Source organism: Pituophis catenifer, unplaced genomic scaffold (genome assembly GCF_029215685.1).
Source record: "Pituophis catenifer annectens isolate HBS135680 unplaced genomic scaffold, rPitCat1.0.hap2 SCAF_2, whole genome shotgun sequence".
Lineage (NCBI taxonomy): Eukaryota > Metazoa > Chordata > Lepidosauria > Squamata > Colubridae > Pituophis > Pituophis catenifer.
Genome location: NW_027256882.1, coordinates 227,187,168 through 227,203,033, shown reverse-complemented (window position 1 = coordinate 227,203,033; position 15,866 = coordinate 227,187,168). Strand labels below are relative to the sequence as shown.

Below are 15,866 nucleotides of genomic sequence, written 5' to 3'. Positions count from 1 at the left end.
CCTGAGCTTCCAAGTATATGGCAAACAACAGCTGCACACCTTGATATCAATCTCTACTTTGCTCTCACTTTAATTCCTGATGACTGAACTTCCTGATGACTGTGCCTCTGCGGGCCCAGAAAGAAACATAACTATGGTTCACTGTTCAGACCTGGCAAACATGATTTCAAAATCTGGTGGCAAATCGTGGTTTGTCAGTTCTGACAATTAAACAATTAAACCATAGTTAAGCTTCTCCTAAATTAGAGTTCAGGCGTTCAACGTGGGCAAGGTACTGAAATGTATTAGCAACATTGGACCATAGACAACATTGTTGTCTTTCCCCATGCCACTCCCTAGTCTCGATGCTGTGCTTAAGTATCAATCCTGCAGGAAGACTTCACTCATGTAAATGTGAATGAAGAACAAGATTAGGGAACCGGTGAAGCCAGTGTGCCCTTTACACTTGTTACTGGGCAGGACTTCTATCAATGCAATGGAATGGCTGGATATCCATGTTGAAGCTACCTATGGAGGGACAAAAAGAATACAAACACATTTAAGATACAATGCAGTGCAGGTAGACCTCGACATACTACAGTTCACTTAGTGACCATTCGAAGTTACAAATGGCATTGAGAAAAGTGATTTTTCATACTTATGACGTGAAATTACCACTGTTGCAGCATCCCCATGGTCATGTGATTTACATTCAGATGCTTGACAACTGGTTCATATTGATGATGGCTGCAGTATCCCAGGATCATGTGATTGCCTTTTGTGACCTTCTGACAAGCAAAGTCAATGGGAAAGCCAGATTCGTTTAACAATGGTGTTACTAATGTAACAACTGTGGTGATTCACTTAACAACTGTGTTGTCGTAAAATGGGGCAAAACTCATTTAACAAATTTCTCACTTAGCAAACAATTTTGGACTCAACTGTGATCGTAAGTCAAGAACTACCTGTATTAGCAACAAATAAAATAAACACATATTTTGTATATTGTTCAAATGCTTCCTCAAACTTATCTTTAAACTCCTTCTGAACTATTTCCCTAACTATTTTGCATAATTTTCAGAATAAATACTCCCTTTATTTTTCTCTTAAGTTGGTGCCTTAAGTTATTGCTGGGGCAACAGAACAGGGGAAGAAGTGTTGGCACTGTTACTAGTGTTTCCTTCACCTGCTGAAGGAAAATCCAGCATGGAAAAATAATTCACCTTGTTTGTTATCAAAGCCAGATATCTCACTGGGTACTCTCAAGCAAGACTTATGTCAGTCAGATGGTTTGTAAATTTCCTAGCAGTTCCTCCAGCAAAATAAATGAAAATTGTGTCAAAATGTGTTATTTTTCTTTAGAAGGACAGATTGCTTATTTCTAACTGTAGTTTTCTGAATTATCATCTGTGTATTCATACATATGGATTATTTGTTTGTGCATAATCCTCTTTTATAGCTGAGGTGAACTTTTTAATTGGAGACAGGAGCCTACTATGTATGAATGGAATGCTGTTCTTGCCAACTCGCCATGGCCAATTCGCCACGGCCTACTCGCTGTAGTCAACTTGCCATGGGACAACTAGGCCCAGGACAATGCAATGCAGGGTTAGTTCCTTTTATTATTCATCAAAACATTACAAAAGCTGGAAATCACAGGAATGATTTCCTTTAATACAAGAGATAAAATAGTTTTGATGAAAATGTGGTCAGCAAAAATAAAAAGAACTAAGTGAATCCCATGATGAGTTGTCTCGCAGTGAAATGAGTTGGCCATGGCAAATTGCCCTGCAGCAAGTTGGCCATGGTGATTGGCTGAAGAAAATTGGCCACAGCAAGCTGGCTGTGTTGAGTTGGCTGTGGCGAGTTGTCCCGTTCCAGTTCTTGCCTCAATACCCTTAAAGCCACCGCAAAGGGAACTGTAGGATAACAGATACTCACAAAGTACTTGAGAGGGGAAGGAGGATTGTTTCTACTTGAAGACCCAGCAGCCTGTACATTTTTATAGTATGTATGTATGGATAGAAAGGTTTTTTAATGACTGGGGGCAAGTAACACAATTAGTTTAATACTGGTCTTAAGACCTATAAACTCCTCACTCTTATGTGCTGATCAGGTCAAAAAACAGACACAAGAACTACTGAAACTCTATAAAACAAAAACAAAAGCTTGAGAGCTACACCAAGTTTTGTCTTGTCTTATAAAAAAGATAAAATGAGGTTATTTCGAGTTTCTCACCCCTAACTCTTTCTCAGGGCTGAGCAGGTGTTTAATTAATCACTCTTACTTTCCTTGTTCAAGGCTACCTCAATATCTCTCTGCATGGCTATAAGAAACATCTGTTACATGGACACTAGAACTACTGAAGTTGGTAGGTTGACACCATGACTACAGACCATAATTGTATCAGAAGCACGTCACAATTTGAATTATTTCTTATGTATATGAGGGCAATTCCTTCAACAAATGATAAGATAGGAAGGTTGTTTTGACTATTCAATTGACAAATTACCATGATAAGACCTCTTCCATTTATATCCATTCCAAGAAGCAGACAAAGGTGGGCTGTAATAAAAAGAATTAGGCCATGTAATGCATACCCCAGTACCCCAGTTACACTGGACATCTAAAGATTGTAAAATTCTTTCTAGTAGTATAGCTGGTGATAAGGAGAGTGTTACCAAGAAGATTATGTCAGAAAAAAATCAGCATCATAAAGGACAGACATCTGAATTATTCAGGTACAGGGTTGAACATTAAAAGTTCAGAGTTCCCAACAACAGCAACCCCATATTGAGTTTCTGATGATGAAATATATTGTGTACTATGGCACTGTTTTCAAGACATATGTGACAGAGTTATGAGAATTACAGACTGATTTTAGGGTAATGGCAAAGAAAGTTAAAATGGGTTGAGATGGAAAAATGCTTGAGAAAACATTCAATGTCAGCTATGAAAATACCAACAAATTCTGCCTGGAGCGGAGTAAATGGACATGAGGTAAACTTTTACAGACAATAGGACTAATTTTCAATACTTCTAGGTGAGAAGAAAACAGAAAATTAAGTCAAGATGACAGAACTTTGGCTGTCTGTCACTGAACATGGTATAAGAGATTAATTGTAAGACCAGTGTGATGTCTGCTTGAAACTAGAACAAAGGAACTACACAGTGAGATAGAGGGAATAGAGATTTGGTGATAAGTATTTCCTTTTGCTCTAAAGTACAAAATCTGCCCTATTGGTAAATAGGTGAATGTTCTGTGAAACAGATGGAAAAGGTTTGATAAGCTCAATCACCAAAGTGCTATCAGGAAATTAGCAGAGCCACCTGGTGGTGATGGCAGCAAGGAAGACTGGTAGAAAAACAGAGGGTACAAAGGCAAAGAGGAATGGTGGAAAATCTTACATACAGAGTGATGTCCTAGTCTTTATGTCAGATACAAGCACCTTGTATGAATCAAGGATTGCACACCCTGTTCTGAAGTAGAATTGACTCAGCAGGCTTCACTGCTAGTTATATGGATCACAAGAGACATAATGGCATTTTAAGATGCATTAATTCTAAAAGAGAGCAGTACCTATAGGAAAGTCTGGAATGAGCAATAGGTGGGACAAGATGACTAAAGTAGTGTTAGTGCCAGTATCTTGGGGAAAGTGATATGTTATTGCTGAATTAAAATATCCAAGGAGGAGGAATTGAGATAATGAATGTAACAGATAAACTTCGATTCTCTTTTTAAAGACAGATTTAGACATCCAGCAGAAGCCCCTTAGTTTTGTATTTCTTTGGTCTCTGCAGTGCTTCAGTTAACCAATTCAACAACGTGCAAAGGACCATTAGACCAGCCCAATGGATGATACTAAAGCTATGCGCCATGCAGAATGTGCCAAGAAAAATGTGCGCAGAGATTCTAAGAAACAGGCACTACTGCTAAGAAGGCTTTTGGAGTCTCCGGGTTTTGATTGATACCACAATCTGCACTAATTTTTATTCTCAAGTAATCAGAAAATTTGCTATGATGAATGAACTTTATTTTTCTCCCAAAATGAAATGCTTATTAATATGACAGATAGATGATAGCAAATAACACATATATATTCAAAGTATTTCTATGAGTACTTATGGATTCTCCCAAGAGCTTCTTGTTGCTGGAACTGGGGCCAGGGCTAAAAATCGTTCTTGGTGGAACACAAGTTTTGACTTGATAAGCATACTAATGTGCAGCATCTGACTTATACCAGTTTATTTATTCATTGTATTTTTATGCTAACATTTCTCTTTCAACTCAGGGTGGCTTATATGAAGAATTCCACCTCAGTAACATAACAATTTGGTGACAGAGACTGGGTAGATTCAGAGTTGCCCATTGAAATTTGCAATCCAGTCTTCTAGTACAGGGGTGGGCAACCATGGCAACTTTATGACCTGTTGGACTTCAACTCCCATAATTCCTGATCCAGCCTTGCTACAATCATATATATTGTAGCTGCATCTATTTATTTTGCTCAACAGAACTCATTTAGGCAAAGTGAGCCAGACTATATTTGGATTACCCTATTCCTTTCAGTGTGCTCTATGCACCATTACTTTTTACTTATGGCAAAAGAAGCTCATTGATGCCCCATAGATGTTTTAGAATGCAATTTGCATCAATTCTGCCAATATGGCCAGTAGCAAAGGATTATGGAAAATATAGTCCAAAACATCAGTCCCCATTTTGATGTGCTACTAGGTAAAGCTCTGTTAGCTTTTAATGTAATGAGTATTCAGTGTTGCAGTTAAAATCACTATTAAAGTTGCATTGTGTCCACATTATTCTTATACATGGACTGCCAGAATTTAACTAGGAATATGGTAATTTATTTTTTTTAAAGTTATATATCCCAAGGAAACAAGCTATTGTGTTTTTCTAAATGACAGTATACAAAGCTGTAAAAATATGCATCCTACTGCCCATTGTTTAATTGAAAAGCCATAATGTTATGCATGTGGGAGGTGTTTTCTAAGGAATGCATCATTTTTATAATCATACCTCATTTTCTGCATGAAGATCTATCTCCCCTGCACATTGCATAGAGCTAAAAAAGCTGCTGAACTTTTCATTTATTTGGTCAACCATCTTTTTCAAAGGGTTCAGCCACCTTTCCTTAACCTAAAAAAAGAAAAAGACTGGTCATAACAGAAGTGGCAAGAAAGATTCCATCACCAGTAGTACATAATATGGCAGAATAAATATTCAATATATTACTAATTAATAGTGGTCTTAATTACTTACCTACCTGCACAGTAATCAGAAACTACAGATGTATCCAGGCTCTGAATTGCTTATTTCAAACTAATCCATTCTTCAATATTGCTCCATGGAAAGTAAATATAGGCCATGTTACCTTGCATCATTCTGCACTTTCACATTACACCTTGGTAATCTTCATGGGCATCAAAGGATATCATCATCAGGCTAACTTATTTATAACTGGCCACTAGGAGGTGAAACTGCCATCCCATCTCTCTTTAGACGTATTAATGTACACAAGGCCATATTGCTCAAGTTTGCTGTTCAGTTGGCTGCCGTTATTTCCAATCCTCCTACTACCTAGGCTGAAGGCTAGGATTGCCACATTATGGCTGTTCCATATTAATTTTGGAATCAATGGCTTTGCGATCAATCCATAAAAGATCTTCAGAAGAGTCAGGCTTTAACAACTTTCCAAAAGGCATTAAAATTGAAAGCCATCCTGGCTTCAGGAGGCAAACTGAAAAGCTTGGGTAGACAATTATAATTTACCTTATTTGGTTCTTTTAACCTTTATTTTGAACCATAAGATAGGCTGAGCGCCAAAGAATTGAAGCCTTTGAACTATGGTGCTGGAGAAGACTCCTGCGAGTCCCTTGGACTGCAAGGCGATCAAACCAGTTAGTCCTAGAGGAGATCAACCCTGACTGCTCTTTAGAAGGATCTGAAACTCAAATATTTTGGCCACCTAATGAGAAGGAAGGACTCACTGGAGAAGAGCCTAATGCTGGGAAAGACTGAGGGCAAAAGAAGAATGGGACGAGAGAATGAGTTGGCTGGATGGAGTCACTGAAGCAGTAGGCATGAGCTTAAATAGAGTCCAGAGGATGGTAGAGGACAGGAAGGCCTGGAGGAACCTTGTCCATGGAGTCATGATGGTTGGACACAACTTTGCAACTAACAACAACACACCTTTATTTATTTAATAAGGAGCACGGTGGTTCATGTGGTTAGGACGGTGGGCTGGAGGTTACCAAGTCTGTGTTCAAGACCCAAGTGCTGCCATAGGGCAGGGTGAGCTCCCATCTTCCATTCCAGCTCCTGCCAGGGACATGAAAGGAACTCCCACTGGGCATCCCCTGGGCAACGGTGATGTCATTGGCTAATTCTTTCAACCTGCACAAGTGCTATCTATCTATCTATCTATCTATCTATCTATCTATCTATCTATCTATCTATCTATCTGGATTATTTATTTACAGCAACATGGTGATCTAGAGATGGAGCTCTCGCTTCACAATCAAGAGGCTGTGAGTTTGACCCTAGGTGGCAGCAGATAATTCTCTCTCTGGGTGCAATGAGTAATTGTCTGCTGAAACTCCACATAAATGTCAGAAAGGGCATCCAGCCAGTAAATGCTCAAGCTCCATTCAGTTGCCTAGACTCTACCTCGATGCAAGGGATTACAAAATCTTCAAAGAAAAACTTACTTTCTGGGCAAGTTACAAACAATTTTTTTCTGTATGTTTTTATATTTATTTGTTTATGAATTCAATTTATATAGCCATGTGTCTCACTAAAAGCAATTCTGAGAGGCACACAGCAAACAACACAACAATTTTACAGCCAATGATCATTTATGCTGCATATTACAATATAATTCCTTAATGGATATTTATTTCAGGACAAAAAGAATAGTGAAAGTAATAACAGTAATACCTGTGAAATATTTCGTCTATAGGTGTCCAGTTCCTTTTTCTTTTCCTCCAGTTCTGCTGTCATCTGTGCTATTTCTTTAACTCTTTTATTATACTCTTCAACAACCTGGAAAGAAAAGACTGCTTTGGTTAAAAGGCATTATCATTTGAATGGACAATGCAGAACATTAACTATCCACATCAGTAAAAATACTGATTATTTTTTCACACACCAAGATTATATTAAACTTGGTAGCTTGTTTACATATTATTATCTCAAGCAAGAAGAATCCAAGGCTGTGTCTTATGAGGGTATAGCTATACCTAACATTGATTTGTATGTTCTAAATAGGATCTGATCTGATCAATCACAACATGGTTGCAGTTTTTTGAGTTAAAAGAAATGTATGGTTCAAAAGTCTGCCTCCCCATTACTTTAGTTTTCTACAGTATATTATAATCGAGTACTGATTGTTTCTTCAATTGTGGAAAGGTATCTATTATTCAAATATGATTGGGGGAAGGTATTGCGAAGAGGTAACTTCCTTTAAAGTGAAACTGGTATCTAGTAAATTGAATTCTTTTTTCCTCATTTCCTATCCTGTTTTTTCTTTTTCATTGTTAAAACAGCAGCACAGAATATATCTGACCTTGAACAAATTATTTAAAATTCTAATGGTATTTAGACCACATTATTCCTGCTACTTAGCTGCTTCTGCTGACAAAAACAGTGATCATTAATTTCTACATAATGCACATAATATACTATTATATAATACTGGGAGTACATACTGAAGCATTGAGGCCTGTGAAACATGAAGCTCTTGTTTTCTCCTCATTCAGCAGAGCATCAATTTCATCCACTGTACTTGGAAGGTCCATGAATGCCTAAAAAGATTGCATTACATTTGTGTAAAATAAAATAATTACTCTGCACAAGCGTCTGTTGATGTTTAGTAAGCTACTGTACTTTATGCATGCATGGCCTTGTTGCTAACAAGGCCCAAGCTGCTCGCTTCTAGTTTGTATTGCCCTGCCTTGATACAGATAACCTTTCATAAACATGGGATGGCAGAAGGGAACAACATTAATAGACTTTCACTTCTAGCAAAAAAAGGGGAGCAGACATTGATTTATTGTAGCATTTCATTACCAAAGTCCAACTTCAAGCTTCCTATATTGCTTGAAGTGGAAAGGGGGACTATTCACATAATTGTGCGATGATACCATCAATATAGCTTTAGCAACATGCTATTATCCAGTTGCAAAGAAAGTTGTGGTGCTTCTTATCATGTTCTTCAGAAAATAAAAGAACATAGTAGTAAGCATGATAAGTGACACTGTGAATTTTTGATAAGTTGTTGATTATACAATTTATAAGTTATATGTTATGCAGCTAGATGTTTTTGGACTCCTGCTGCATATACAAAAATACAATTACTCAATGGAATCATGATTAATAGAAATATAAATGGATGTTTATGCAAGAGAAAATAGAAAATTAAAAGGGCATTATTTTGCAATAATTCCTACAATATTTCAAGGTAATAGACAAGTAATAAAATGAATTACAACATCTTTCTTTGCCCAAAATTTAAAAGTATGGTTCCAGTGGCCAATCCTTATTAATAAGGATAAGGACAGAGAAATGTTTATGCATTATAAGTTAAGTTTTTCTCTTCATTCTTATGAGTGCAATTTGAAGAAATACTAATGGAGAATGATGTTTTAGAAAACGTTTGAAGCCCAATGGCATTAAATACTATGTCTCCTTGACTTTTCAATCAGATGAGAACATAAAAATATTGAATTGATAACTGGAAACATTCATGAATTTGAAAAACAGCCTCAAGTAGCCTTTGTGACCTAAAGATATTATGACAGCTAGAGGTAATCTACAAACGGTGGCATTCCTCTGGATTATCTGTGTTTAATAAGAGAAAGTTTGTCTTTGAAAATTGTGCCAAAATGAAATTTCAAAATACTGTAAACCAACTATCAGCCAGATGTTGAAGATCTACCTAGTCAGTACTTCTGGGGCTTCATGGGCTTTTAATTAATCTGAACATAATCCAGAATGCTAATCTTAATGTTTAAAATCCTAAACAATTTATGACCACATTTGAGCCCAAAATTTTCACTGCTCAGCAAGACAGTTTTTAAATAAATTGTGCCCCATTTCAAGGCATTTTTGCTAGTTGTTAAGTGACTCACTGCAGTTGTTAAATGAATCATGCGGTTCTTAAGCAATCTGACTTACTCCATTGACTTTGCTTGTCGGAAGCCGGATGGAAAGATTACAAATGGTGATCACATGACCCTGGGACAGTGCAACTGTCCTAAATACATGCCTGTTGCTAATCATCCAAATTTTGATCATGTGACCTGGGATACTACAATGGACGTAAGTATGAAAAACAGTCGTAAGTCACCTTTTTCAGTGCTATTATAATTTCAAATGGTCACTAAACAAATGGTTATAAGTTAAGGGCTATCTGTACAGTTCACTCTCTGAATCTATCTATGAATGAATCTTTTGAGGATTTCTTGGTATTTTTGACATCTAAAATAAGACCAACTTAAAAAAAGGCATTCTTAAGTGTAGGCCTTCTAGTGCTTATAGAATCTTATTTAATTTTTCATCCTTTACGTTCAACTGTGTCTAATACAGTTGTTTTAATTGTTTTATTCTGATGTCTCATTGATGTCAGGGCAATTTTGCATTTTGAGCTTATTTTACATGTACTGTAGGTTTCTCGGGAAAAGGGTTGAAGAATATTCTGTATATGTATCTGTGTGTATGTGTGTAATCTTTTTACTGTGATATTTACCTTGTAGACACCTTCTGGAAGGTTTTGATCCATACCAAGGTTGCAAACTCTTTTAGCAGTGCTCAGTAAACCTTTACACTTCGTTAAAAGAGAATTCTTCTTTACATCCAGGTCAGAAATTTGTTGCTGGAATAAATAGAAGAGATTAAAACAAAAGGCTAAACTGTGTTTATGGAAGCTTTACTGGCTTCAGGAAAATCCAGTCAAACATTTATCAGAGTTAAGCTTTCAGAATGTGCAATACACTGATTGATGCAAGTCCAGGAATAATATCTAATGGCTGTCATGTCAGTTTGTTATCTATTTGATAAGTCTAGCAGTCATGGATGTCAAGCAATTGACAAGCTATAATACCCGTGATATAAGATAAAATTTGATAAAATGGCTCATCAAATCATATAGATTTAATTCAAACTATTCTTCAACTATAGAAATTACAGATGAAGTTGCCTCAAGCCAAGGCAGGCTATTTGCTCACTTAGCCCAACATTTATGTATTGGCAGTGGTTCTCTGGGGTCAACCTTGTTGCCTTGACAGATACACACCAATGGTACTTTTTAAGATGCCCCATTTTCTTCTAGGAAGAGATGGATCACAAAAACATCTAAAAGCTGGGTGAAGAATTTTCTTGAATCTGACAGATAAAATCATTTGAAACTACTAGGAGTTGGATTCCGATTGGGTATGCCTACTTAACACAAATGAATCACAGTATTATTCAGTTAGTTGGAAAGATTTAGATCCTGTAACTCTTAATGCAGTAGACAAGATCCTTGGGTCTACCTGGTCACCTAATTATTAGATCCATGCCACTTCCTGGTTTATTTTTATTCATTTATTTACTAAATTTATATGCTATCCATCTTACTGATAAGGCACCTGGGCAGCTTACTAAATAGTAAAAAGATAAATATAAAAACAATTAAAATTAAAAGAGTTGCATAAAAGTTAAAATCAAATTAAAAGGGACCAACTGCATAGGGACAAAGTCTTCTTATCCCATCAACCATCTTCAGTGAAAAATTCTCCCATTGGGGCCCCAAGCCAACCAACTAAATCAGGTTTAAAATGTACAGATGCATCTAGTAAAAGTACAATCTAAATTTTCTGCTTCTTACTACTTAGTTTTTGTTTGTATGGGCTAGCTCACATGCAGCTTTCATTCAAAACAGACAATTTTTTGTCTTGGATACGTTTTATGAAAAACCAATATGGAAAATTATAGGTCATTCAATATTTAAAAACAGATCAATTCCATATGATTTTTTTCAGTCTACAGGGAGATAATGATAAATAACTTATTATTAAACCAACTTTTAGGCACCTTTTAAGATCATAGTCTTACACACACACACACACATAACAGGAAATACCCAATTTCATTAAATCCTCTTTTGGACGTTTTGCATAAAACCCCAAAATGAACATATAATTTGTAGTTTTTATGATTACAAAGGATAGACTATAGAAAGAAGTTAAGTTGTTAATCATAGAGCAAGAGGTAAATTTGGAATTTTATTTTAATTGCTTGAAGATCAGAGGTTACTAATGTGTATCTTCTTTCTTTTCTGTTGTTCTTTTTCTTTTTTATTTAATAGAAAACTGTACTATCTAAGCTAAAACAAGCAGGCAAATTAACATAAGTTTTGTTTTTCTTTTTAATTCAGGAGTTAGAAAATTCTAGTTCACATATAAAAGAAAACAACCAATTCAGAGAGCACCAAGGACGTCTCATTTCAACCCTGAGCTACAAATATTCTTCTCTACTAATTAAAAATACTATCATAATACAAGTCATGTTAAAAGCTGTGGAATTTCAGACAAATCTAAATTTAACTGCTTCTATCCAGCTTACCTTAATCCATAATTCTGGAGGTAGAAGGATAAAATTATTTTAGGAAGCAAAGGAATCCATTATAGGAGTTGTTTTTATGTTCATTATTTTGCCCAAAGGAAAGGCTAACCTAGTATTATCTAGGAATTATAATCTATGGGAGCAACTCTCTTATAAATAACTACACATACATTAGGTATATTTTCAAGTTCATTTGTCAAGTAGCAAAATGCAAGGCTTACATCCATAGCTCGTAGGTGTACAGTTGCAGCTCTATATTCAGCATCAAGTCTGCTCTTGTGAAAAGTAGCTACTGTGTTCTCTAGCATCAAGTTTGTTTTGTCTTCATTAAGGGCCATACAACTCTGCAGAAAATAAATGCAAATATTGTTTAGAAAAGTTTGCAAATGTTTCAAGCTTCGAAAATTTAGATATTCCAATTACACTACTCCACTTCATATAAAATTTGATCCAATGTGGTGTTATCTATATTAGGTATTCACGATTGTCTATTGTCTAGAACCTACCATATCACTGAAACAAACATCTTACTTTTTTTTTCTTTTCTCAACTGAAATTGTTTGTCCCACTTAATGCTTCTTTAAAAGTAAAACTTTCTCCCCCTCATGAATGCATCTGAGTACTCATCAAGCAAAATGTTTTCCTCCATAATCAATTACCTCCAAATCAAAGAATGTTTTTCATTTCCCGATCCCAGCCCACAATTACACTTGTCAAGGACAAGAATGCAAATAACAGAAAACGGAGAATGAGCTCCAGAAAGAAAACTTCCAGAAAGAATATTCAGGGAGTTTGAGTTATTCATTTTTGGGTCTTTGAGTAAGTGACTCCTGTCGACTTCCTGGACTAGTCCTGCAGTTTCTTTGCAAGATCTTTTGGAAGTGGTTTATCATTGCCTCCTTCAAAGAGCTGAGAGAGGGGGACACTGGGCCAAGGTCACCCAACTGGCTTATGCCTAAAATGGGATTAGAACTCATGATCTCCCGATTTCTGATGCCTTAACACTAGTCCAAACTGGCTCTCAGTTTATATGTACTATGAGTTACGGCAGATGTTATGTAATTCTCTGGCAATTCTAGAAAGCTAAGTCCCCACTTTCTACTGAATTTGGAATAGTGTTAACTTTTGGGCACATTTCTAAAGAATGAATTACATTTATCCAGAAACAGGAATATAAGAATTTCCTACAAATTTAGGAATCCTTCCTTCCGCTTTATAAATCATAAAAAGAAGCATATTTTATTTACCATGCTAATAATACGCCATTTGATGGATAGGATTAAGGCTGCAAAAACTATAACCTGCAATTACGGAGAATGCCTGACAGAAAGCAGTGCCAATATTGGGTTAAATGGTTTGGCTCATTAGATTATAGAATAATCGCCTACAGAAGTTGTGGATCTGAAATGGTATAGGGTTTCTTGCCTGAGCAGGGGATTGGAATAGAACAGATTTCCCCAACCTTTTCAGTTTTGCAGACCAGCGGGGGGGAGGAGAGAGGAAGCTTCTGTGTGTGCAGCTCCATTTGCGTGAGTAGTGGGCATGCGTGCCCGCCACTCATGCAAATGGAGCACACACAAACACACAAGCTCACCCACCACTTCTGCAGCCCTATTCCAAAAGGCTCAATGCCTGGTAGTGTGCCCGGGGGTTGGAACCCCTCAACTAGAAAACCTCCAAGGTCCCTTCCAACTCTGTTATTCTGTTATTTTCTGTTCTAGAATAATAGGGTCGGAAGGAACCTTGGAGGTCTTCTAGTCCAACCCCCTGTCCATGGCAGGTGATCCTATACCATTCCAGACAAATGTCTGTCCAGTCTCTTCTTGAAAATCTCCAATGATGGAGCACCCAGAACTTCCAGAAGAAAGCCATTATAAAGCAGCTTACTATAGTTTTATCACAGCACATGTGCTAGGCTGAAATCAGTGTCAAGAACAGAACACTGTTTTATTTACTGAGGATATTTAGTCTGACAGCTACTTTGATTTTGGTCAAGCAAAGTAATTTTCTCTTACCAATTTGCAAAACCACTCAAACATCATCTTGCAATATAGGTCTCAATGGGCAAATTACTTAACATCTGTGCTGTTGTAATACAAATACCGGAGTTTAGATCAACAGCAGGATTTATTAATTTGAACGGAGTTCACTTAATACTTATCACATGGCAATTAACATGATGAATGACACACTGAATGTCCATCATTAATCAAAAGCATTTGTATTATTGAATGCCACTCAATGTAATACTTCTAAGGGGAAAGCAGTCAGGAATAAGAATTTAAGATATGAAACACTAACTATTAACAGTTAAATATTATCCAAATTCAATGCATGTGCCAATTATCGCATAAAATAGCCAATTTTGTGACAGAGGAATGAAAAAGATTAATTCATAGGTAATTTAAATGTTTTTATAATATAGAATTGCATTATGAGTCTCTCTTCTTTTTTAGAAACTGTATTTACCTTTATTAATTGCATAAAATCAATTACAAGTTTTACTTTCTGAGTGTTAAGTTTCTTAATTTTAGCATTTGCTTGCTCAGATTCTTCTTCCAGATTGATGCCGTCTTGTTCCATCTGTCTTAAACTGTATAAAAAAGATTTATGAACAATGTTTTGAGAATAATTATTACACTCTCCGTTCAACATTAGAAAAATATGTTTCAGGAATATTTTGGAAAATTAGAAAACAAGATTGCTACTTTGAAAGTAGAAAATCATCATCATCATCATTGGAATATGCTGTAGAGGTATCCCTAAACTCAAACACCATCTGCTAACTGTACATTAATCGTACTAAATTTCAATTATGTCTTTAATAAATCTATCCTATCACTTTTCCACCGACTAAGTGAAATATGTTTTAAAACTAGCACAGGTTTCTCCACCCAGACAACACAACAGTATAAGACATCCTTTTCTCAGTTTTCTCAAACTGAATTTAGTTGAGCGATTACAAACTGCAGGATAGGGCATTTGCAGCCAGTCTCCAGAAACCAGAGAGAGTCCTCTTGTTGCTGCGGGCTGGCTGCAAATGCCCTGTGTTGTAAATACTCCATGTCTAAATCCTGCTTGGATTTTGGGAGAGACCTTTTTTAGCCAACATCTTTCAGAGCAAAAGGGCTGCCTGCTGGGATTTTGGCCTGTACAGGGCAGAGTTCCTTTGGCATGCAGCTTTTTGAGGCATGATGCCTCATTTAATGACTTCAGTCAACAACCAACATTTTAAATCTCAACTGTGGTTGTAAATCAAGGACTATCTGTAAGTACTGTATGGGGAAGGTTGGGTGAAGAGAGAAAAACTTTAAGCAAAAATAACAGCCACAAGGTGAATGCTGCTGAAAGGAAGAAACAATCACCGAAAAACAACTGAAGAAAATAAAAAAGTTAAAGGAAAAATGAATATGTAAACTATAACCTAACTTAGTAATATTTGTATTTCAGTTTTAATAGTCTTTTTGTAAGAGTTTGTTTTCCAATAAAGGAAACAGAACTACTATCTATTCATTATCATAAAATTATGGCAGTCACCTCTTTTCCTGGAAGGCATATTACATAGGATAAGAACTAGATGATGTTTTGGTTTTGCTTTCTAAATTCTATTTTTTTACCTAGATTTTAAAGTAATTTTATATAATATTTAAAATCCATACCTATCACATTTCATATTAATTTTTGATTCTAATTGCTTCCTTTTATTTTTTCGTTCCAAGAGTTCCTTTTTCTGTTGACGGAGTTGATTGTCTTTGCATTCCAGGTGTTTCTGCTTCTCAGAGAGTAATGCCATTTGAGCATCCAATGATTGCAATTGCTTGTTAATTTCCTATAATAAGTAGCATAGAAGAAAAATACCATTTTACTGTACAATCTTACTAAGGATGTTTGCTCTGACTGCTTTAAATTATACATATTTTACTCTCATGTTCAGTAAAATAATAATTTACTATTTGGATTCAAATAAACAGATCTGTTCTTTTCATGCTTGTGCACGCACGCATACACACACACTGTGTATGTTTTGAACAGAAACTTTTCTATTAACAATACAATTGTGTAGCCAATCTAAATTAAATCACACTGAGTTCAATGTCCTTTAGGAATTAATACTAACTAAGATATATAGAAATGCAACTTTAGTCTATTAATTTGTTGATTTGTTAGTGAATGAACTTCCTGCATTAATCACCTTTTGGAACGGGTGTTACTTAAATTCCACTTGCCTACTAAAACTCTTTCTCTTACATATTATCTTACTAAGGAA

The 15,866-nt window shown here is 36.0% G+C and overlaps 1 protein-coding gene across 3 annotated transcripts in view; it reads right to left on the bottom strand.

The window, feature by feature from the left end:
- Positions 1-15,866, bottom strand: part of SMC5 (structural maintenance of chromosomes 5) — a 43,513-nt gene that overhangs the window by 6,622 nt on the left and 21,025 nt on the right. For all 3 annotated transcript variants that reach the window (XM_070938634.1, XM_070938632.1, XM_070938635.1), the window contains 7 exons: positions 15,259-15,428; positions 14,069-14,192; positions 11,821-11,943; positions 9,744-9,869; positions 7,705-7,800; positions 6,935-7,039; positions 5,015-5,134 (listed from right to left, as the gene is read on the bottom strand). In XM_070938634.1, coding sequence (XP_070794735.1) covers positions 5,015-5,134; positions 6,935-7,039; positions 7,705-7,800; positions 9,744-9,869; positions 11,821-11,943; positions 14,069-14,192; positions 15,259-15,428 — 864 coding nt within the window. The remainder of the gene's footprint in view (positions 1-5,014; positions 5,135-6,934; positions 7,040-7,704; positions 7,801-9,743; positions 9,870-11,820; positions 11,944-14,068; positions 14,193-15,258; positions 15,429-15,866) is intronic.